The sequence below is a fragment of the Cebidichthys violaceus genome, unplaced genomic scaffold, assembly GCF_023349555.1.
Source record: "Cebidichthys violaceus isolate CVI_PGR_0920_01 unplaced genomic scaffold, fCebVio1.0.p SCAF_29, whole genome shotgun sequence".
NCBI lineage: Eukaryota > Metazoa > Chordata > Actinopteri > Perciformes > Stichaeidae > Cebidichthys > Cebidichthys violaceus.
The window spans coordinates 4,859,997-4,885,895 of record NW_027176472.1 but is presented as its reverse complement, the minus strand read 5'-3'; the positions used below and the strand labels follow the sequence as shown (position 1 = coordinate 4,885,895).

At 42.1% G+C, this 25,899-nt stretch overlaps 1 protein-coding gene across 3 annotated transcripts; it reads right to left on the bottom strand.

The window, feature by feature from the left end:
• Positions 1-5,456: 5,456 nt before the first annotated feature.
• On the bottom strand, positions 5,457-25,703 carry LOC137880630 (NLR family CARD domain-containing protein 3-like). 3 transcript variants are annotated; one of them, XM_068722101.1, is made up of 12 exons: positions 25,645-25,703; positions 24,841-24,934; positions 24,111-24,230; positions 22,964-23,077; positions 21,399-21,512; positions 20,656-20,731; positions 17,967-18,195; positions 16,006-17,803; positions 15,419-15,592; positions 14,878-15,051; positions 6,839-7,085; positions 5,460-6,083 (listed from the first exon to the last, which is right to left on the bottom strand). In XM_068722101.1, exons 4-11 carry the CDS (start codon positions 23,029-23,031, stop codon positions 6,995-6,997), a joined length of 2,724 nt encoding a protein of 907 aa, XP_068578202.1. In that variant the 5' UTR covers positions 23,032-23,077; positions 24,111-24,230; positions 24,841-24,934; positions 25,645-25,703; the 3' UTR covers positions 5,460-6,083; positions 6,839-6,994. The 3 variants fall into 3 exon arrangements, with proteins under 3 accessions (XP_068578203.1, XP_068578202.1, XP_068578201.1); XM_068722100.1 differs by lacking the exon at positions 25,645-25,703 and having other exon boundaries at positions 24,841-25,140; XM_068722102.1 differs by lacking the exons at positions 24,841-24,934; positions 25,645-25,703 and having other exon boundaries at positions 5,457-6,083; positions 24,111-24,244.
• Between the last annotated feature and the right edge of the window lie 196 nt (positions 25,704-25,899).

Sequence of the window (25,899 nt, the reverse complement as noted above, 5' to 3'; positions counted from 1 at the left end):
AAAGATTTATAACAATATAATGAAGATATATAACAATATAATGAAGATATATATAACAATATAATGAAGATATATAACAATATAATGAAGATATATAACAATATAATGAAGATATATAACAATATAATGAAGATATATTACAATATAATGAAGATATATAACAATATAATGAAGATTTATAACAATATAATGAAGATATATTACAATATAATGAAGATATATAACAATATAATGAAGATAATATCAATATAATGAAGATATATAACAATATAATGAAGATTTATAACAATATAATGAAGATATATAACAATATAATGAAGATATATTACAATATAATGAAGATATATAACAATATAATGAAGATTTATAACAATATAATGAAGATATATAACAATATAATGAAGATAATAACAATATAATGAAGATAATAACAATATAATGAAGATATATAACAATATAATGAAGATAATAACAATATAATGAAGATATATAACAATATAATGAAGATAATATCAATATAATGAAGATATATAACAATATAATGAAGATATATAACAATATAATGAAGATAATATCAATATAATGAAGATATATAACAATATAATGAAGATTTATAACAATATAATGACAATAACTGAATGTCTTTAAATCTCCTTTAAGACCCGCAGAGCAGCAGATACCATTATTATTATTATCACTTTGAAATAGTTAAATCAGACGAATGTATAAAATAAACAATATTATTAGCAGCAAAAGGGCTAAATAAAGTTCAACCACACAGCTGCTCCCCTAACAATAGAAGCATAGGGGACATTTTTCATCACAACTTCCCCGTTTCGATCATCATTGATCAATCATAAGTATACAACACTGAGCGTTTGAAGAGCATCTTAGCTGTTTTGGTGAAGCATTACTGAGATGAGTACAAGCTCTGGCGGGAAATGGATCGTTCTTTACACGTCATGGTGATGTGTAAACAGAACAGTAGGCAACACGTTGTGCTTCTGAGGCCCAATGCCAGTGCTCCTGGAATGAAGTCTCCTGGTTGGAGGCAGGAGGAGCCTGAGGCAGCTGCTACCTGTTATTGTCACTGAAGTATTAACACATTCCAGTGAGTGCTAAACCAGTTCTGATGCTGATGGTGCAATGTAAGTGTTCTGGAGACATGAGGTTTGCATGCGTAGACACAAGGTCATGGGCCATGGTCATCAGGTGTGGCCTTTTAAACCTTTTCTCTTGTTTCTGTTCTTTGGCTCTGAGTTATGCTCTGCTTCAGGCTCTTAGATGCTTGTTTAAAGGAAATCTACTTATGACTTCTGGTGACTAGTAGTTCTTTTGATTACCAATGTTGATGCACTTATTGTAAGTCGCTTTGGATAAAAGCGTCTGCTAAATGACTGTTGTGTGTGTGTGTGTGTGTGTGTGTGTGTGTGTGTGTGTGTCCCTTCCCTTCTCTGGTGCTGCAGTAGGACACTAAGACATCTGTCTTTTGTGACCCTTGTTTATAAACTGGGAGGTACTAGCACAGGGATCCATCACAGGAACATACATCTTCTTCTCCCATGCCTAGAGCTCTTATGTACATTAATATGTATAATATATAATATAATATACTAATATTAATATCATGACATTACAGGCCCTGCTCTCCACTGCATGTATAACAGTGATACGCACACAGTCTTTATGCATGTGGTGATGTGATATCTATTGGTGACATTTATTTTACCTGTACTCACCTGTAGCGTCTCCACTTCACCTGACTTTCTCTATTTAAACGTAATGATTAAAATGTGCTTTGTCTTTCAGGGACGGGTGTGAAAGTGTTGGTCAAAGAAGGGAGTGATGCCATCTGACCTTGTTCTCTCACCACCAAGCAGGACATCACAGCAGCTGTCTTTGACTGGAAGAAAGAAGCTCAGAAAGATGAACGTCAGAAGGAGGTTTTCTTTTATGATGCAGGTGATCGTTACAACGGCAAAGATGGTCAGAGTGAGCAGTTCAGAGGACGAGTCTCACATTTTCAAGATCGACTGAAACGCGGCGACGCCTCCATAATCATCACAAATACCAAGAAGACTGACGGAGGAAACTACACCTGTGCCTTTCCACTTCTTCAGACACCTCAAACTTTCTACATTGAGCTTGTTGTTGGTGAGTACTTTAATTAAACCGTTAACAAATTGGTTGTCATTTAAAAAGATAAATAATAAGAATATTTGATGGTTGAATAGTCTGGAGTCTTGTAGACCAGCTTCTATAAAAAAGCAAAGCTAAAAAAAAACGATACGTATCAGTCAACGATCACGAATATCCTATTTGTCTTTCAGAGCTCTCCTTTAAGGACCGGTCAGGAGAAAGCTCAGGTGAGCGATGATGTCACTGATGATCATGTGTGAGCTGTAGACCTCAGTCTCATTCAGAGCTTCTCATACAGTACCTCCACGTGCTCTATTGTTTGATTGGTCACATTTCAAGCGTCTATTCTTCCAAAGATCTGGTCATTAATCACCACTGACACCATTTATGAATCATAATTACAGAGGAGCATGCACAGAATACCCAGAACCCCTGGAGAGTGATATAAATACATAACTGTTAAACAGTGATCCATCTTAAAAGACAGACGGGGTGAGATTTTGATGTCACTGATTTCTACGTCTACAATGTTTAGAGGACGTAGTGTTCAAGGGAAGGTGTTGTGTCTAAATAATATTAATAGTAATGGAGTCACACACACTGCTCAGTGACGTCATCGATCGCAATGATTTTCTCCTGATCTGTCTTTTAAGGTCGGACTCTGGCTGGAACCGTCCAAAAGAATGTTTGTTTGTGAAGATGTGAAGGAGATTTAAAAACCTCTTAATCTGTGTTCCCACCAAGACAGTTTGTGTTTATTCACGTCATGGTGGAGATCCACTGTGTTGGGATCACCGGGCCCAGGTGTCTCCAGTTAACGATCAGCATGTCTGGTCCTGCTGGCTTAAAAGAACAACAAATGACCCAGACAGGGAACACCCCCCCCCCCCCGATAAGAACTGGGTCCTGTAGGGAACACCAGTACCAAAAACATAACTTTCATTACATTTTTTTGCAAAAAAACCCCTCAAAAATACCAACAATTGGCTGAAAACCCAAAACACAATATACTTCACCACCTGTCTTTCTTTAAACAGTCCAGCCTCTTTTGCCCCAGGTTCCCACTGCAGCAACCGGTGCACCTTGGAAGCATTTTGAATGGTTAGGAAGGGACAAGAGGAGAACCAAGGAAAGGGACATAGAGTAAAAACAAAACAACAACAACAACTTATTGCAGAGGAGCCCTGGACAACGCGTCTGCCACCACGTTGTCAGTCCCCTTTACATAGCGGATGTCTAGGCACCTAATACCGGATCAGCTACACAAGCTGCATGGACCTCACCAAGGGAAGGTGGCTCAGAGGTGCGCGCATAATACGGCTTCAGCAAATTAACATGACAAAGCTGGGTCGGTTTTCTACGCCGAGGTGTTGAAATTACATAATTTTGCGCAGAGGTTTGCTTCAACACCATATGCGGGCCAGTGAACTTTGCTTGGAAAGGCGAATTAACTATAGGAAGCAAGGCCAGTATTTGGTCTCCAGGGTTAAAAATGCGACGCTCAGCACGACGGTCATACAAGCGTTTAATTTTTACCTGAGCTAAACCCAGATTCTCCCGAGCTAGTTCTCCTGCTCTATAAAGCCTGTGCCTAAAACCGTTTACATACTCAATTAGGTCTTTAGGAGGTTCTGCCTCCTTCCAGTTATCAGACAAGGATGCCAACGGACCTCTTACGGTGTGTGCAAACACCAATTCATTTGGGCTAAACCCAGTGCTCTCTTGTGTCACCTCCCTAGCTGCCAGCATTAACCAGGGCAAACCCTCTTCCCAGTCTCTACCCAGCTCCATGCAGTAAGCGCGCAACAGGGACTTCAGCGTCTGATGGAAGCGTTCCAACGCACCCTGACTCTGAGCATGGTAAGCAGAGGCTTGGTTGTGCTGGACACGAAGCTGCTTTAACACCTGGGAAAACATGCGAGAAGAGAAGTTTGAGCCTTGGTCGGACTGAATGACCTTGGGTATGCCAAACACCGAAATTAACTGGGACAGTGCTCTCACCACTGACCTAGTAGTTATGGTGCGCAAGGGGTACGCTGCCGGATAGCGAGTACTCTGGCACATAACAGTCAGTAGGTAAGTAGCACCTGTCTTTGAACGAGGCAAAGGACCCACACAGTCTCTTATCAAATGCTCAAATGGTTGGCTGATTGCTGCAATAGGGTACAGAGGCACAGGTTTCAGGGTCTGGTTAGGTTTGTCAGTCAGCTGACATATGTGACACGTTTTAATGAAGTGACCTACATCTTGTTTCATAAAGAGGCCAAAAGAAGTGTCTTAAAATCCGGTCATACGTTTTCTTCACCCCAGAGTGTCCTGACTCATCATGAGCCACCTTTAACACTGACTCACGCAGCGTAACCGGCAAAATGATTTGAAACACTGGTTCCCCGACAAAACTCCCACTGTGGTGCACCCACTTTCTTACCAACATCAGATCATGAAGGAAATAATCACCAGCACTGTCCAGTACCTCAGTCTCAGGGCAAACCTGTTGAAACAGCTCCTTCAGAGAGGGGTCAGCCTGCTGTCCTGCAACCAGATCACTGCGAGATATCGACAAAGGAAAATTAGACAGAGGTAGTGAGAACTTCGCTGCAACATTCCCTTTCTCTGAGTGAGACACAGGTTTCGAAGCTGCCATAGCACGCGTTACTGCGCAGGCCGTGAACGCCTCAGGGACATCACGTTGGTTTTTGCCTGGGTCTACACTCAGCAGTGGCACAGGTTGCACCACTGCCCAGACACGTGCACCAACCAAATCGTTTCCCAGGACGACAGAAATCCCCTGGATTGGAAATGCTGGGCGCACCGCTAGCTTAGCCTCACCCTGGAACAAATCACAATGGAGCATTATTTTGTGCACTGGAACCAACATAACATTTAAATTCATACCACGAACAGGAACCAAGTCTCCTGTATCAGACTCGCTGGACAAGGGAAGTACTCCTGCTTGAATGAACGAGACAAAAGCCCCTGTGTCCCTCAAGATGGTCACTGACACCTTAGTCTCACTCCCTACCATGGACACCAAACCCTTATGGATAAACGGTCGGTAGGCCTCCAAACTCCGAGGACCAGAGTCTTGTACCCACAAGTCAAGACAGTTAGGGCTCACTTCAGAAACGGGTGCGGCTAAACCAACACCTTTAGCATGAGACCCATATGCAGCATTTTTAGGCTGAAGTTTCAACAAATGACAGTCGACCTTCCAGTGTCCCCGTTTGTGACAATAATTACAGATTCGTTCTGCATTACGCAGATTACTACTGTCTCTAACTGGGAAAGTTTTACCAGTCCTGTGATCAGCAAAACCGCCTCTGTGCGTAAGCACGTCATCGTCAGCGAGTGCCGCTGCTGCAGCTGCGTTTGTGGCCTTCTGCTCACTGATGTACGCAGCAACGCGCACAGGAACTGAATCTATGAACTGCTCTAGTACCACCAGTTCACACAATTGGTCAAAGTCCTCAACACCTGAAGCAGAGCACCAACGAGTGAAATGAATCGTCAGATCACGCGTGAATTCCAGATGACTCTGATTCTCTCCTTTCTTTAACTTCCTAAATCGTTGTCGGTAGGCCTCGGGAACCAACTCGTAAGCCTTTAACACCGCTGCCTTCACAGACGAATATTCTCTACAATCAGCATCAGTTAACGAGGAGTACGCCTCCTGCGCCCTTCCAGTCAGCATGCACTGCAGCATCAGTGTGCGCGATGAATCTGGCCATTTACGCGCATCAGCCACACGCTCAAACAATGAAAAAAACAACTCCGGATCTTTTTCAGAAAATCTTGGCAAGAGCCTTAAGTTACCCAAGACATCAAAGGCATCCGCAGGTTGCTCTAAAGACTTCTCACCAAGCTCACAGTGATCCACTGCACAAACCTTGCGGGTGTGATGGATTGTGGGCCGTCTTGGTCCTCTTCATGCCCCTGATCTTCAGCTATGAAGCAAAGAGAAGAAAACAACTACAGTCATGTGACAGTTTGAAATGTAGTTCTCCTTTTCTACTGCAGTGCAGGTCTTTACTTTAAAGAGGTGAAGTAAACAGAGGTACTCTGGGCCACAGAAGAACAGCTGATCCAGAACTAATGGAATCAAATGTGTGTGATTTCCTGACGTTTGGACACATTCCACTCTTTGGGCCAAGCACAATGGTTGTAACTGTCATTCTGTGTCATTGTGTTCTTCACATGAAGTCTTTCTGCACAGAATGGAGATGTAGATTGGCCTTTGTAAAAGTTCTCATTCAGAACTACGGCTTGAGGTTCCGGTGACGTCATCGCCCTGAATGGCAGCCTACAGCGATAATAACTACTACGCCCCGATAAACAACCACATGTTACGTTTTTATAGATAATATAAGAAAGCGTGGAGGAAGCAGCCTCCACACGTGATGAACCCAGTGGGTCTAACAGCCAGGTGTCCTGTGGAGAGGACATGGAGGATGACTCTGAGTCAGACATGGAGTCTGTTAGTGGAACCTCCAGCAAACACACAGACCTGTCCTCACTGGAAGAACTGAACTCTAATCTGGATCAAACATAAAAACAATCTATCAGAATGAGCGATCACTTCAGTGACATCACTACATTTCTGCAAATTTCAGGCAACGTAAACAACAGACGAGCAACTAAACAACAGACGAGCAACTAAACAACAGACGAGCAACTAACCCGCAGACAGGTGAGTGTGTACCTGTGTGATATGAGGTCAGCTCCTTCCCGCTCAGACTGTTGCCGATGTCGCCCACGACGGCGGCGTGGTACGCCATCTTGGGCTTGTTGACGTCGGCTCATTCGTCGACAGCGAAGACGTTGGAGAAACCCGGAACCTGCAGGTGATCGTTCACCTTCAGAGCTCCGTTATCGGCCAGACGGCCGGCCGTCGACGGGAACAGACCGCCGATCGATACGGCGATGGATTACCCGATTGTGATCGGAGGCTGAAATGAGACGTTCGTCGATGAGGAACCCGCTCTGTAGACGCGATGTCTCGTGCGTCCTGAAGGTGGCGCTGCAGGAAGCGGCTTTACATCAACGTCCTCAGAGCATTTCATGCCGAGACGTCTCACTCTGATCCGTGTTGATGGACACATGAACACACACTGCCCTCTAGTGGTCTCCACTTCAAACCACTCCACAGACAAGCACCAGAGTACAACACTCAAGTACCCCACTTAAGTACACATTCAAGGTACTTGTACTTCACTCTCGTCTTTTCTTTTCATGCTAATTACTTCTGCTCCACATTTATATTAGAGGAATGTTATTGTTATTAGAAGTATGATGTTTAGTTATGAATGAAACGTCCCAACAGTTTGAAGAACAGCTGGAACATGAGTCCTTTAATACAATAATAAAACATTTCTGAATGAAACTAAACAAATACAGGAAGTGTTTAAATGAATGAATATTAATGAGCAAAATGAACTAAATGTAGAACTAATTATAAAATAAATAAAACATGAAACCACTCAAAGATTAAATAGAATTATAAAATAAAAAGTAAAACACAAAATAAAGTGTTAAATGATAATAATATATACAACTATATATATATATATATATATATATATATATATATATATATATATATTATCATAGAAATCAAAGTAAAAGTTTAATAAATTAAATAAATGAAAAATTAACTAAATTGATCAGTACATACAGGAAATGTCTTATATGAACGTTTTTATTTGACAAGTTTACAAATCAAAGTCACATTACATCCTGTCATCACAGAGCTTTGTTCTTCATGTTCACATGGAGCACTTATGATTCATCAGGATCTCATGTTCTTTGACTTCAGAGGAGCTTCTTGTGATGGGCCCATGACGACGGCTCATCCCGTTCACTTATTCATGATATATTTAGGGCTGCGACAACCAATCGATCAAATCGATTAAAATCGATGATTAAAAGCGTTTGCGACGAATTTCATTATCGATTCGTTGTGTCGCGCGATTATTACGTCACTCAATAAGTCTGAGATGTTTGAGTATAAAACAAAAGTATAGTTGAGCGCGGAGCAGAGCGGAGGTAGAAGAAAGAACATCGGAGACACGTAACGTTGTTCTGAAACACACGGCGGAGGAAGAGAAGTCAGTAGGACCTAAGTCATCAAGGTGTGGAGCATTTCACACTGAAGACATCTAAAAGTGTGTTAACTGCAAGATATGCAAAAGAGACATGACACGGGATCACCACGGTGATGATTCATCACCTAAAACGTGAACATGTTGGAGTCCTTGATGAGGAGGAAGGAGTTCAACAGCAGGTCAGTCACTACAGAATCCTACTGTTGTTCTGTTTGAAGTGAGGAACGTAACGTCCCTCCAGTAGCTCTCCTGCTGTTTACTCCTCATCAGCTCCACGAGTTAGCGTTAGCTCCTTCATAACGGTAGTAAAGCAGGGGTCAGTGACGTGCGGTGAGGTTGGTGTCTGGTGAGGCTCTGACTCTACATCAATCAGATGTACAAACATATGAAGCAATAGAGAAGCTTCAATCACCATTCAACTGGCAGCTTGACCATCGACTACTGGTTGTTCTTCATATCAGCATTATTCACACACACACACACACACACACACACACACACACACACACACACACACACACACACACACGTTTGATTCCACCGCGAGCGTTTCAGAAGCGGAGCGCTCGCGAGCGGCACCCGCGAAAATCGTGAGATTCCGCGATAATCTGCGTAACAACCCGGATGTATAAAGAGAACAACGAACACATAAGAGTTACTTTACCTGTCCGACGATGAACTGATGCTGATTTGTTCATATTTCACTGTTTTTTGAGACATTTTTAAGCTTAGATATAGAATCTTACATTTTTGTGGTCAAAGCAAAATATAAGTAGAAGAAAAGTGAAGAAGAAGAAGAGAAGTGTCGAAGAAGAGCAACGACAGAACAACATGAACCGACCCGTGGGCTCTCTCTCGCCCCCTTCAGTGAGTCAGAGGTACTGTTTGTCTCTCTGTGCTTCTTCACTGAGGTTTAATGTCAGATCAACACTAAACATGTTCTACACAGACGTGAAATACATTATTCTATGTAAAGAAAGGACATCTAATAAAAGAGTCTACAGATATTACAGTGGGGACAAACAATGAGACAGAAAAAGACTCAACAGTTAGTGAGGATTCACAGTGAGGTGAGGAACAGCTGGTCTCTGTCTCACCTCACTGTCTCCTCTGTTTGAACAGGACATGACATCATTCAGAGGTTCTGATTATAAAAAGGCTTGAAATGATTGGAATCATACAGTAATCACATTTATAGCACAGATCAGTAGAGAAATATTAATATTTATGTTATCATTATTAGTTTTTTACTTGTCATGATGACAGGTGAGGCTGTCTCCCCTGACCACACCTCCCTGGCAGGGCTGGTATAGTTTGCAAGACTAAAGACACGTTTTTATTCACTCGCCTTTTCCCCGCCGATTCATCGATTCATCAAAGAAATAATCGACAGATTAATCCATTATTAAAATAATCGTTAGTTGCAGCCCTAGATATATTATTATCAGGATTATATTGAGCATCGTCATCATTTCACACTCAGTCTCCTCCACCAGTCAGTCACTGAATCACATGTTTAAACCTGCATCAGCTGATTTCTTTGTCCACTTGTGGTTCAGTGACAACAAGCTGTGAACACAACATGTGACATCTCATCATCTTAGAAAGGAGTCTAGTGAGTCTCACTGCATGGGCTGAGTCCCTTTGTTAATAGAACCCTCTAAAGGTTCTAACCAACGGATGCACTACCTTTAGACTAGTGAACAAGTAGCCGATTACCTGTGAAGTCTCTGACATCTAAACCCAAAGTATGGCCGACCAACGTCAAGTCTCCCTTCAGTCGCTCATGGACGCAATCAGCCAGTGTAGACCAGACTTAATACCACGGCTTGATGCTTCTACTGGACCATTGATACGGAGCTGATGTTCATCATTATCTATGACACATTATAATATAAGAGGTAAACACCAAACCACTGCAGCACAACAAAGAGTCAGCTGCAACAAAGACGACATGGAGGACTTAAAAAGCTGCATCAGTCACAGTGAAAAAGAAAAGAGCTGAAACAGAAGGCGGACTCAATGGAGGATTACAGCAGACGCTCCAACATTGGTATCGTTAAAGGTCCAGAAGAGGCAGAAGGCCGGGATGTCGTTGGGTTTGTGCAGCAGCTGATCCTACACCTCTTGGGTCAGGAACACTTTCCTAATCCCCCGGTACTGGAGAGAGCTCACTCAGCCCCACAGAGAAACCACAACACAAGCTCAACTGGTCCAAGGCCAGTCCTGGTAAGATTCCTGAGTTTCAGGAGAAAGTTCAAACTCTTCAGCTCTCCAGACAAAAGGGCGAGCTCCTCATCAACAACACCAGGACCCACTTGTACCCCGACTACAGTGCAGAGAGTTTGAACACATCAAAAGGAAACTTGTGGACATGAACGTGGACTACTCGCTTCTCTATCCCTCTGTTCTTCACATCAACTGTGGAGAAGAAAAGGATGCAGAGGACTTCATGAAGGAGGTGGAGAGACGTCGCTCTCAGGTTAACTTCAAGCCATATGTGAACCAACAACCTCATGGTTCAGTAGACCATTCACTTTATACCCTCCCTCTTTACTTTCTGTTTCTGAGGTTTTTAAATGATTAGAGTAGAAGTAGAACAATATAGAGCATCGGATGCTGAGGGAGAAGAGCAGCACACTTGATGTTTAAGTGCAGCAAAGTCAATGAGAACATATACGCACTAAACATATAAGGTGTGTGTGCATGTGTGGACTTCACTCTGTAAGAAAAGGGCTTGTTGATCAGCCACTGAAGAACAAGAAGAGCAAGACTCCATCCTGACGTCAAACTTCAGGAGAAGGACCCGGTCCTCTCCGCTCTCACTAACATTCAGTCCTCTCTTAGCGAGACGGATGTCCGCTTCCTGGTTCTGGAAACCCGCTCGATTCCGGGACATCTACGGCCGCAGCTGCGGCTCCACTACGGAAGCCGGAGCGCTCTCTATTGACGTCATGCCGCATAGAACGCTGGGTAATGTAGTCCCCGCAGCGCCATCTCGAGTCATTCTTTCCACCTGCAGCTACAATTTCTCCTCAGCTCAGGAATCAAATCCTCGCAGGTGATGACGTCAATTTAATTAAATTCTGCTGCGTTCAACTCGTCTCAAGAGAGGTTTATGTTTATTCGTCAAGAGACGAATAAACATAAACCTGTCAACGGCTCAGAACTTAATAAACAACTAGAAGAACATCCAATCGTTGTTTAGTTCATTATTTAATAACTGGTCTAGTTCAAGGTCTTCTTCCAAAAGTGTCCACGTCTGTAAAAATCTTTATCTGCTCTGAAGAACCAGAAGTAGTGAACAAGTAGTGGTCAAAGTGTTGTGAAGGACACATGACTGGGCCTCATGGTAGTCCTCCCTCCTTCATGTTCTGCATAATGCATAGGTACAGCTTTTAGAAAGTACTCTGATATATAAATAAAATAATAAATGACGGGTCTGATAATATACTCTCAGCCCCTCATGATGACAGCGCTCCAAGCATTAATAGCTCATACCTTTATGTCATGCATTCCATCTGTCACAGTGGAACCTTCTCAGTGCAGGCTGGGGTGTTGTGGATCATGCATAGATTCATGACTGGAGACCGTGTTTTTCACTGCTTCATGGGTTCCTCTGTGTGGTGAATTCACAACCAGCTCGGACTCTATCGACCCTTTGCATGATCTTACTATCTCTGACATCATCATAGATGCTCACATGTACTCCATCTACCTCAAACATTTAAAAACTGACGGGGAAGGTAAAGGTTAGATCGTCGTTACCTCACTAACTAACACTGCATCTTGTCCTCTATCTTCCATAACCCGGTACCTTCAACGGCGCCCCGGTGCGAGGCAAGACGAACCCTCGTTTCTGACCGACAAAGAAAAGCCACGTCAAGGTCTTGCTTTACCACCGACTCCGTCTGCTCTGCAAACGAGGTGAACATCCTCCTCAGCTATACACCTCGCACCCCTTCCTCATCGGAGCAGCTGCCTCTGAGCCGCTCTGGTCCCAGCATCTACACTGGAAGCTCTGGGTCGCTGGTCCTCAGCAGCTTAGGAACTGAGAGTCACAGATGTTGTTCATTCTGTACACGTGACATCTATTGCACTTCTGTCCATCCTGGGAGAGGATCCTCCACTGTTGCTCTCCCTAAGGTCTCTTCCTCTTTCTCCTGTTAAAGGGTTTTTTGGGGGAGTTCTTCCTGTTCTGATGTGAGGGTCCTGGGACAGAGGATGTTGTATGTGTACAGATTGAAAAGCCCTCTGAGGAGAATTTGTGATTTTGGACTGACCAAAAATGAATTGAATTGAATATAATTGCAGTTCAAAAAGATATGAGCGCTACCTTGGAGACTACCATTAGTACCCCAATGCACGATAATAAATGAAAATAATAAGTTCATAAAATGCTGCTATTGGAAGTGGTTGGCTGGGTTTCACTGCAAGATGTATGTAGTATGACCTCTTTGGGATGCATGCTTGCTCCTTTTATTCTGAACATGATGTCTGCAGAGGTCTGCAGCATGCTTGCTGCTACACATAGATTTCCATAGTCCGGCTGATGCTTCACACGGGCGTCTTCCAGACTTGCCGTTGGGTTCCGTTGTTGCTCGGTGCTCCCCGTCTTAGCTTGGTAGCTGCTGGCTAATCCGGGGAGCATTCAAAGAGCGGAGCCATCATCGCCAAGTTTAACTGCATTTACATTTGTTGCAATAAATGGTTCAAATCTATGACGAGAGTGTTCCTGACTGAAGTAACAGAAAGAAGAAGAAAATAATATCTGAACAGAAAAACCTAGAGGCAGAATTACTAACTTGTGAACAGATGCACAAACATCATCAACTAAAGAAAACTATGAACAAATGAGTGTTGTAAGGGCTGCTCTTAATACTTTAATCTCCCAACAAACTGAGAAAGTATCATTTTCTAAACAACAAAGGTTGTATGAATATGGGAACAAACCAGGAAATTTACTCTCTAAACTTTTAAATAACTATAACAGCCATAACTCTGTCTCATGTCTGAAAACCTCGAGTGGAAAACGTTTTAAATCTGAGGAGATTATTTACTAATTATTACAAATCACTTTATACATCACAAATACATTAAAGTGACTCTCAAATATACAGCTTTTAGAACATTTAAACCTACCACAAATTAATGAACAACAACAACAACAATAGGCTTTGAATAAGTCAATTACATTTACAGAGAGAGAGGAAGCTATAGACGACATCCCCTCTGGGAAAGATGGCTTTCCCCCAGAAATACATAAAGTATTCAAAGACAGTTTTATTCCACTCTTTAGTCAAATGTATGAATATTCCTTCATGGATCAAAAACTACCTGAATCAACACAGTCTTAACACCAAAGCCAGGTAAAAACCCAGAGGAACCTTCCCCATACAGACCAACTAGTTTGCAAAGTGTGGAAAACTAAATATTGTTCAAACTTTTAGCTAAAAGACTGGACCCCATCCTACCCACCATCATCGGCCTGATCCAACAGGATTTGTGCAAGGTCGTCATTCCTACACTAATGTGAGGCGTTTATTGGGGGTCATTCAATACGCCAAAAACAAACCTCTAGACTCTACGGTGGTCTCCTTAGACGCTGAGAAAGCGTTCGATCCAATGGAAATATATGTTCAACGTTTTGTAAAGTTTCTCTCCGAGTAACACATTTATAAGTTGGGTTAAATGACTGTACACCTCTCCACAAGCAATGGTTATGGATAACAGTCTCACTCCACCCCGGTTCACTCTCGGGCGTGGTACTCGTCAAGGTGGTCCACTGTCCCCACTTCTGTTTTCCACTGCCATTGAACCTCTGGCCGAGGCTATTAGAACACACCCACATATTAATGGTATTAACAGTGGGAAAATGAAGCATACTATGTCGTTGTATGCGGATGATATACTGCCATTTCTCTGCAACCCTAAACAATCAATTCCCTCTGTGCTAGAAACAATCAATGAATGTCGTAGTCTCTCTGGCTGTGAGAGCCACATTTTCTGTTTCGATAACAAATACTATTTTCTAAATTTGCTAATAGATTTGTGTGATCTAAATACATTCCGTTGACTTATGAATGGATGTTAAATTCATATTCTGAATAATTATTTTTTCTTTGGGAACTATTGTTATTAATCAGATGAGGATCAGCTGTGATAAGAGGAAAGGGTGGGACTGAGTCTTGGGTTGTTTCCTTTGTGTAGAATTGGGCATCGGGACAGTCTTTGAACTCACGCTAGACTTATCAGAGTTATCTTTTGGACTGTTATACATGTGAGTTGATAAACGTCTGCAGCCACAGACCACTGCCTGTGTCCCCCAAGAACTTTGGTCCAGTCCTAAATAAACCTCTTTGGGCTCTCACACACCATGTCCACAATCAGCTGTTGGTTCTTCACTGAGCGTCTGTGGCCGACTGTCACCTGTAGTTTCAACAAGTCGACTCTTATCAGCCAGGGAACTGTCTCTCAATGCAAAACAAACCACAACCAGGTAAAGCTGAACTCCTTTAAAACAGCAAAACATTCCTATTGTGATGATTTATCAAAACGTTTAAAACAGAGAAGAAGTCTCCAGCTCTACCTCCTCTATCAGACTGATTTTCTGTGGCTGCAACAGGCCTCTTCATACCTGAGAGTTTCCAGTCTCCAGTGTGGATCATCCAGTCCAGCAGACAGCAGCTTCACTCCTGAGTCTCCTGGATGATTGTAGCTCAGGTCCAGCTCTCTTAGATGGGAGGGGTTGGAGCTCAGAGCTGAGAACAGAGAAGCACAGCCTTCCTCTGTGATCAGACAGCCTGACAGGCTGCAAACACACAAAACAACACACGTGTCACATAATCTCAGGGAACTGTGAGGGCTGGAAAGTTACTGCAGTACTGAGATACTGTGGGCTACTGTGGGGTTACATTAACATTGTAACTGATTGTTTTCTAGTCATAGCCAAACACTGATAACATTACTGATAACTGATATAACAGCAGAGTGAGAAAAAAAGAAAAGACTATTAAACATGTTTAAATTATATATTTTTTTAAATAATGGAAACAAAATAAACAATTGATTTAAAACCATGCAAGCAAAGACACAATCGTATGCAGGTTAAGAGTTTATCCATTAATGTAAATCAGGATTAAGGTGGTCATCAGTGGAACATATTGATGAATCCTGACCTGAGAGTTTCCAGTTCACAGTGTGGACTCGCCAGTCCAGAAGACAGCAGCTTCACTCCTGAATCATGCAGGTTGTTTTTACTCAGGTCCATTTCTCTCAGACTAGAGGACTGGGAGCTGAGAACTGAGGACAGAGCTTCACAGCTTCTCTCTGAGAGGTTACAGTCACTCAGTCTGAAGAGACAACAATCAACAAGAAGAAAAATTACATTATCAGGATGAGGGGTGGATATTTAATGTTGTTGTTTGGTGTTAAATACTAAATTTGGCTTTTCTGTTGTCTTCCTGACTCGTTAAAGAGAGAGAGAGAGAGAGAGAGAGAGAGAGAGAGAGAGAGAGAGAAAGAGAACAAAGTGAGTGATAAAGAGAAATTAAACTTCATATTCTCATTTCATGTCGGTTACGATCTAAAGCAGAAATAAACAACCATCAGCTGAGAACTGAGGACAGAGCTTCACAGCTTCTCTCTGAGAGGTTACAGTCACTCAATCTGAACACACAATGATGAAGAAAAAATAAGCAATAAGTAGAAAAGACAGCAGCGTATTTAAGTTATGATATATGAATCTAACTCTCTCTGTACTTACAGAGCTTTGTTGGAGGCTTTGACCACTGGCAGCAGCCTCAGAAGAGCCTCCTCTGAAGCAGAGTATTTCTTCAGGTCAAACACATCCAGATCTTTTTCTGATGTCAGTAAGATGAAGCCCAGAGCTGACCACTGAGCAGGAGACAGTTTATCTGTTGAGAGATGTCCTGAACTCAGGGACTGTTGGATCTCCTCCACTAGAGAACGATCATTCAGTTCATTCAGACAGTGGAACAGATTGATGCTTTTCTCTGGAGACACATTCTCACTGATCTTCTCCTTGATGTACTGGACTGTTCTCTGATTGGTCTGTGAGCTACTTCCTGTCTGTGTCAGCAGACCTCGTAGGAGAGTCTGATTGGTCTCCAGTGAAAGACCCAGGAGGAAGCGGAGGAACAAGTCCAGGTGTCCATTTGGACTCTGTAAGGCCTTGTACACAGCACTCTGGTAGAGACGTTTGAGTTCAGCTTTGTTTCTAACGACTTTAAACCACCAGGAGGTTGTTTGTTCTTCTGACAGCAGATTGACACCAGAGTTGATGAAGGTCAGATGGACATGAAGAGCAGCCAGAAACTCCTGAACACTCAGATGGACGAAGCAGAACACCTTGTCCTGGTACAGTCCTCTCTCCTCTCTAAAGATCTGTGTGAACACTCCTGAGTACACTGAGGCTGCTCTGATATCGATGCCACACTCTGTCAGGTCGGATTCATAGAAGATCAGGTTGCCTTTCTGCAGCTGATCGAAAGCCAGTTTTCCCAGAGACTCAGTCATCTTCCTGCTCTCTGGACTCCAGTGTGGATCTGTCTCAGCTCCTCCATCATACTTGACCTTCTTCAGTTTGGACTGAACCACCAGGAAGTGGATGTACATCTCAGTCAGGGTCTTGGGCAGCTCTCCTCCCTCTCTGGTCTTCAACATCTCCAGAACTGTAGCAGTGATCCAGCAGAAGACTGGGATGTGGCACATGATGTGGAGGCTTCGTGAGGTCTTGATGTGGGAGATGATCCTGCTGGCCTGCTCCTCATCTCTGAATCTCTTCCTGAAGTACTCCTCCTTCTGTGGGTCAGTGAACCCTCTGACCTCTGTCACCATGCCAACACACTCAGGAGGGATCTGATTGGCTGCTGCAGGTCGTGTGGTGATCCAGAGGCGAGCAGAGGGAAGCAGTTTCCCCCTGAAGAGGTTTGTCAGCAGCACATCCACTGAGGTGGACTCTGTAACATCAGTCAGGACCTCATTGTTGTGGAAGTCCAGAGGAAGTCGACACTCATCCAGACCGTCAAAGATGAACAGAACCAGGAACTCTTCAAACCTGCAGATTCCTGCTTCTTTGGTTTCACTGAAGAAGTGATGAACAAGTTCCACCAAGCTGTACTTCTCTTTCAGCACATTCAGCTCTCTGAAAGTGAATGGAAATGTGAACTGTATGTCCTGGTGGTCTTTGTCTTCAGCCCAGTCCAGAGTGAACTTCTGTGTTAAGACTGTTTTCCCAATGCCAGCCACTCCCTTTGTCATCACTGTTCTGATTGGTTCCTCTCTTCCAGGTGAGGCTTTAAAGATGTCTTCTTGTCTGATGGTTGTTTCTGGTCTGTGTGGTTTCCTGGATGCTGCTTCAATCTGTCTGACCTCATGTTCATCATTGACCTGTGCAGTCCCTCCCTCTGTGATGTAGAGCTCTGTGTAGATCTGATTCAGAAGGGTTGGGTTTCCTGCTTTAGCGATCCCCTCAAACACACACTGGAACTTCTTCTTCAGGTTAGATTTGAGTTCACGCTGACAAACTGCAGCAAGAAGTCCTGAATGAACACACAACAAAGAAGATCAATGAGTCAAAGAATAGATTTCAACATGTCATGTCCTCAAAGAATGAGTCTATGAATATATGTTGGTCCATCTCTTGAGACTTTAGTAAACATCACATTTATCCAGCATGTTACATCTTTAGAGAAATCCTCTTACTGCTCTGCAGACGGTCAGCCAGCTCCTCCTGCTTCATTCTCCTCAGGAAGTGCAGTGTGATCTTCACAAATGCCTCTCTGCTGCTCCTCCTCTGCTCTTCATCCTCACCGTCCAGCACCTCCTCACCCTCCCTCTGACTCTCTAAGCTTTCTGGGTAATCTGAACTGACAACCTTCTGGATCTTCTTCAGCTCGTTCTTCACAAAAGTGACGATGTTCTCCTCCAGCAGCTGGAACAGAACATTCTATGAATGACACAAACTAAAACCATGGAACCAAACATCTATGTGGTCAGATCAGTCTCAATAATTGCAAATGCACGCAGAACGATTCACAAATACATTCCAATGCACACATAAATAAATTACGATTTATATAAATGTAAAAAAAAAAAAAAAAAAAAAAAAAAAAAAATCACAAATATATTTCTGCATTTGTATGTATTTGTTTGTGGATTGCTCCACATTTGTTTGTGGGTTTTTTGAGACTCCCCTGACATCTCAGGATTCGCAAATGCGTTTTTTTCAACACGGAGCTATCTGTAGCCAATCAGATGTCAGTCTCATTTTCAACCAATCACATCAGCACAGCTCCCCCCTCGAGGCTGCCAGCTGTGTTCACACCAAACGCAGTGCGAATTATTCGTGCGCCAAGATTACATACAAAGTCTATTCACAGATGCGATGAGACTGGAGTGACGCGAATTCGCTTCAATCGCCAAAACTTACATTTAGGTTTACTTGAGGCAAATTAAAGGAAATATAGTAGTGGGCTATGTTAACACTATGCTAGCTAGCTAGCTAGCTATTTTGTTAGAAACTGTCTTCAGTGAGTAAGAGTGTGAACGAGTGAATTCAAAATACAAGAAATAACTATCGACATCTCTCTATTCTTTGCATTAATATATCTCTCTAGTATTTCAAAACAATAATATCAGTCCCTATAGAATGTTGTTTATAATCAGTTAATGGTATATTTGACACTGAACTGGTTCATCTTTATCTCAGTGATAGTGTCCAAATGAGCATAAAATATGGACCACAAAACAGATGTAAATGTTGATCAAAATCTTATTCCCTTCTGCTCATAATAAAACAAGTAAACAACTCAAAAGTTGACTCTGTCAGGTCCATTCTCCATCCATTGTGTACGGTCCCTTTAACAATTAGGATTTGGGAGTGATGCGGATATGAAAGCTAGTTTATCCATCTTTCCTTTACAAGCAGGACAATTATTTCTCTCTCTTTATTTGAGAAAAGTTCATATTTGTGTTGAAATTCTGTCTCTTGTGTTATCATATACTGAATGCAAGCAAAACTACAGAGCAAAATCACACTCTTTCTGATTGAACCAATCTATGAACTGTCTGAAACAATGGATATCCGGTAATTTTTCGAAATAAAATACAATGTCCAGCCGGATCGCGCCGCACACGCTCCCGGTGGAATCAAATATGTATTTTACCTATGTGTGTGTAAAGAATGCTGATATGAAATATGAAAAACAACCAGTAGTCAATGTGCAAGCTGCACATTGAATGGTGATTTAAGCTTCTCTATTGGGTTCATATATTTGTAAATGTGACTCTGAAAGAGTCAGTGCCTCACCAGACACCAACCTCACCACACGTCACTGCTCTAGATACCTCATATTCATAGAGACCGGACCAAACTATGTGTATAAATGTGTGTAAACCATATGGTACAAACAATGAAGAGACGCTGCCGTATTTACGCCGAGATGACGTTATTTTGAGTGCTGATGGAGCTGCTACAATGTTAGCATAGCCTAGCGCTGATCAATCCGAGCTCCATTGAGAAAACAAGTATTTTAAAAGTTATTTGCTTGTCGTCTTGCGGAGAGAAACAAAACATGAATTCAGACTTTTTACAAATCATTACGTAGTTATTTCGTCATCCCTCTTTGTCCGTTTATTGTGGTTAAATCACAGCCACATCTGTTTATTTGGGGTTCATACAGCTGTAGTAAACCAGCTGATGTGTGGCTTGATAGACACAGAGAATACAGCTGATAGAATCCACGGAGCTCCTCCGGACTATGTTATGAACCAGACATGACGGCGTTCAGTTTCCAGGGATTTCTGGGACTTCCTCAACACGTACTAAGCAGAAATAGAGGTTATTTTGTCCGTGGTTGATGGCGGACAGTTGAACGGCTTCCAGGACGATAAGCCACGCCCCCTCTCCGGCGCGTCTGGCGCGATTCACGCGAATGAACAGAAATGGTCCCCGGAGAGACGGCGGCGCGAATGACGCAATTAATTGATGTGAACACAGCTGGCAGCCACGTGGGGGGGGGGGGGAGGGGGAGCTGAGCTCATGTGATTGGTTGAAAATGAGGCTGACATCTGATTGGCTACAGATAGGTCCATGCTGAAAAAAACGTATTTGCAAATCCTGCGACATCAGAGGAGTCTCAAAAAACCCACAAAAATGCAGAAATATATTTGTGATTTTTTTTTCTTCATTTATATAAATCGTAATTTATTTATGAGTGCATTGGAATGTATTTGTGAATCTTTCTGCGTGCATTTGCAATTATTGAGACTGATCTGACCACGTACACACCAGATCCATGTTGGACAGACTGACGATCCACTGGTCTACAAAGTGCAGCATGGAGATGATTGGGAACAGAATAGATGTAACAGTAGTTGTACATGTACACACCATGAATATGGAGTCCAGTGTTTGATGCTGCTGGACAGACTGACCTCTGGGAACCTCTGAGCTCTCCTGGTCCTCTCTGTGGAGGAATCATGAAGAACCAGCTCACATTGTGTTTGTACCATTAACACAAATACAACAATTAGTTAAAGATGTTGTGTTCTGTCATGATTGATCACAATGAAAACCAGATGCTAAACAGATTCTCATCTCTGCTTTTATTGGACAGTAGAAGTTGTTTGATTGGCAGCACGGTAAAGTCAAAGATTATATCCTAGGTCAAATTCATACCGGTTTACTTTATATACCTTCTATACCTTCCACCTCTAGATACAACTACAACTAGAAACAACTAGAATCACTTCTGATGTGATACTTGTTCATATTTGGTGTAGTTTCTATTCTACCATTGTGTTGTTAGTCAGATGTACCAAGACTTCATACTGTTGATCTGTCACATCACTGAAACAAAGGGTCTGTATTTGGTTTTGTCCACAGCACCATTGGGGAGACTTCCTCCTCAGAGTCTTTCTAGTCTCCAGACCTCTGGAACTACAGTTAGGATTATATCCAGAATGCTACTTCCTGTCTGATGTAAAACCTACAACAAGTAGTTCAAGATATTGTGCCATGATCATAATGAGAAATGAGATCACAATGACAGATCAAAGACTATAAATGATAGACGACCAAAGTTGTATCTGTGTATCAGCTCGTCATCTGTTTCATCTGTTTTAAGAACTTACTCTGGGTCATAAGAACGGCGTCCATCTTTGAAGTTAATCAGACCACCTGTAGACCAATCACTCTTCATGGACACACAGCTGGGTTCAGGAGACTTTTCTCTCTGCTGCTGTGAACTGATAGAAACACTGACATTTACTGAACATACAATCTTCATATCTCTGCTTTCACTGGTTTTATTAGACAGTAAAAGTTATTTTACTGACAATAAAATGTGTCTTTAATGGCGAAGAAGACACTTATTTTTTTATGGTGACTTGTTTGCTTATTCAACCAAAGAGGCATCACAATGAGACACAATGACTGTTTACATGCACACTCATATTCCACTATTATTCAGAATATGACAATATTTCAAATTTGATGTAGTTTATGTAAACATCATTATCCGTTTGGATATTCTGAATAAGACCTTATTCCGTATGGAGCATTTTCCAGTGAAGACGTGGGATATGTTGATATTATTCAGGGTTTTATGAGCATGTTTTTGACATGTAGACAGCTCATTATGAATATGGTCATCAATATGGTTTTTACGTCACTTTGCAACACATGGTCTCTTTCCTGTTCATGACCAGCTCTGTGTGTTGAACACAAACCAACTAGTACAGATGCATGCCCCCAAAAAAGCTCTCATTTGTGTTCAGAAGGAGAAACACGCCTACTTTGAAGCATTATGAAGGACTTTGACATCAACAGGCTTTTGGATATGAACAAATATCTCAACGTGGACCTTTTCAAGAAGGTGTTTGAAGGAATAAAAGAGGGAGGCTGAGTTCACACGGTCCAACAAGTCTGCCACCAGTGGAACACTTTGAAAAAAACATATTTTAACGAAAAGAAGCCAAAAGGCACAAGAGTCTTCTGCCGTTGCACTTTTCCATATTGTGATGTGATAAACTACGTGTGTGAGCATCGACCCGTCAAACACAGCCGACGTGTGATTCACTGGCCTCAGTGATGAGGATGAGGTTTACATCTATCAAATGCACGGCTGCATGTAAATGAGAATATTAGTGGAATATTAATGTTCATTAGCCATGTAAGAAACTCTTTAGGAATAAATTGACTTTATCTCAGTTCAACACAGCAAGAGTCTCAACAGACCTCGTCACCATCAAAGGCTAGGATATATAAGGACGGCCTTCCAACAGGCAACTCTTTGAACTACTGACTTCATGAAAGTGCTTTCTGCCACCAGACCTCTGCTGGTAGTCACTGAACTTCTGTATTTAGTGCACAGACCTCTGTAGCTAGGCCCCAAACATCTGTCACTAATCAGCATACATTTACAACTTGTTCCCAGAGCTCTGAAGCCTGGACGCAGACCTCTGAATGTTGACCCAGAACCCCTGAAACTACTCCCCATATCACCGCTGGTAGTCCCCAATATTCTGCAGCTCGTCCCCAGACCTCTGCACATCGTCCCCAGACCAGCTAGTTAAAGATATTGTGTTGTGATTGATTATAATGAAAACAACACTGTACTTGATGCACAAACAGTTCTGTATCATAACTGAGGATCAGAACAGCTAGCTCATTGTTTCATAAGGTTTTAATTACTTACTCTGGGTCATAAGAACGGCGTCCATCTTTGAAGTCAATCATACAACCATTAGAGCGATCACTCTTCATGGACACACAGCTGGGTTCAGGAGACTTTTCTCTCTGCTGCTGTGAACTGATAGAAACACTGACATTTACTGAACATACAATCTTCATATCTCTGCTTTCACTGGTTTTATTGGACGGTAAAAGTTATTTCATTTCAATTAAAGTATGTCTTTGGAACACATCTTGCTTATGTTCATTCAACATGGGATACTTGTTGTATTTCCTGCAGCTTTTTTTGAACCAGTGTGTTGTTGGTCAGATGTCTGAAGACTTAAGACTGTTGACCTGTCACATCACTCATGTATGTGGTTTGGTCCTCTCCTGTCTGATAAACTAACATCCATGTTCTCCTACACGGCTTCTCTAAACCGGCTCCCAGCCTCAGCTCACATCAGCTCCAGACTCTGGTGCTGGTCTACAGGGAAGTGAAGGGAACTGGTCCTTCCTACTGAGGAGCCATGGTCAAACCCTACACTCCTCCTCTACCTCTGGACGTTTGTCCGTCCTGTCCCTCAGAGGACCCTGTGGTCTCTCCTCTCCATCCTCACTCTGTTCTGTTCTGGTCCCACAGTGGTGGAATGAAGTACTGAAGTCAGGACAGCAGAGTCACTGAACATCTTCCACCACCATCTGAGAGCCATCTGTCACACGACACCTCCACACAGCTGACGTACATCTCATGTCTTTAACACATTAAAACATAGCTCTCTAACACACTTTCACTTGTTTACTTGAGAAGGATGTACTTTCATGTTCTCATGACATGTACCTGAAGTTCTGGTTCAGTTTGACTGCTCTGATTGTGAATCACTAGACTGTAATGAACTCTGTCCCTCATTGGTTGTCTGAACTCAAACACACTGTCCTGGTTGTAGTCTGGACACACAATACGTAATAAACCACTTCCTGTTTCATCCAGGAAGTGACCGATCACTGACGTAGTTCTGGTTTGACTACTTCTCCTTACTTTTCAGAAAGCAGGACAAATAGCAGTATCATCACCGGTCCACTCTTCTTCACAGAGTACTTTAATATCAGCAGTAGAAGACCAGTTCTACTGGGAAGCTCTCAGCTACATGTTAAATGTAATGTATACTTACTCTGCAGAAGAGACTTCTCCTCCTTTAAAATCAACACCATGTTGGTGTGACTGGTTAGTCTCAGGGGACACACAGCTGGGTTCAGGTTCAGGTCCAGGGGACTCTGGTCTCTGATGGATCCTGGCACACAGAGGAAGACCAGCAGGGAAGCTAATTCACTTTTTAGTCTTCAGTCTCAGCAGCTGTTGTAAAAACTAGCAGCTCTCAACAAGAGAAGGATCAATACATCAACGCTTTATGATAAATATATGTCCTCATAAGAACGTGTGTGAGTGCTGTGAATGTGAAGGTTATGAATAAAGAAGCTGTCATTATGTGACACGGAGCATCTTCTAGCACCGCTGGGATTTGAACCGATGACGTTTAATCAACAAGGTTCACACTGCACCAAGAAGCTGATGCCAGACACAGAGATGCACATCTACAACCAACTATGATATTACTGTAGATCAACACTTTAATGTACAAGTACAACAAGAACTACTATGATCTTCTTCAACTTCAACACTGAAAGCTAAAGAGTGTTTAGACTTCTGCCGCTTCACGCGTCTTCTTGTTGCTGTGCCACGACTAAATGTGTCCCAGCACAACGTAGGACGCAACAATAGTTCCTATCACATGAATCCATATTCATAAAAACAAGTTGTACAAATAATAATAAAGAAACAAGCATATTAAATAATGACATACATAATATGTATGGCAGGTAAAGCTACTGCAGTTCACTCACCAAAGCTGCTGTTCACCATTTAGAGACAAAGTCCATCCTCCTGTCTTTGTTCAACTGTAGAGTGTTTCCTGAAGGCCTCGGGCCTCTCTTCTACCTAGAGACAGAGAGCAGGAATCTGATTGGATAAAAGCTCTCCTTAAAACGAGCTGGGCTGAGGGATCGTTTCACTTCCTGTTTATATCCTGCTGGGTAGCGTCATGAATATTCACACGTCATAATATTAGTGTTTCATATTACTGATCTTCAAACTCTATAGTAACTGAAGTGATCAAAGAGTCAAACATGTTGAGTTCAACAATGTGGTGGAGTAGATCATCTCCTCCACATCTTTTTATAAAAGTAGCAGAAAATGGAAATTATAAGATAAAATACAAAAAACACAAGTAGAGTAAATATAGCATGTAGTCTATAAAGTCCTTTATCCAAAAATAAAAAGTTCATCAACTACTTTATGAACTACTACGTTTTTTATCTCTCATCAAAGTTAAGAAAAAATGGCTGAAACTTGTTCTCTGGAAGGAACTTTGACGTTAGATCACACAAGAAGTACACAGTAAAAGTACTTCTTATTATACTTGATTGTAGTTTAAATACTACCAGCAGAGTTCAAATAATAGGCTCTTAAATTACTGTTCATGGGTCTCATTTATAAAACGGAGCATAAAATACACACTACATGTTTCAATACGTTCAAATGAGGAAATACACAAAACTCAAATAATATTCACATTCATAAAACATTGTGTTCGCTGCAGAACAAAGAGTCCTCAAAGAGTCCCTCAGTGGAAAGAGTCGCTCACTAACCTGAAGAAGAAGAAGAAGAAGAAGAAGAAGAAGAAGAAGAAGCTGCGACACCACGAGCTCCAGAAGAGAAACTAAAGAGAAACAGGAAGGGAGGGGCCGTCATGAGGACACCGGAAACAGTTCACATGTTGCTTTTCATATCAAACAACATCCACCTTATCAATCCTTTAGTAACATGAGATATATATATATATATATATATATATATATATGTATATATATATATATATGTATATATATGTATATATGTATATA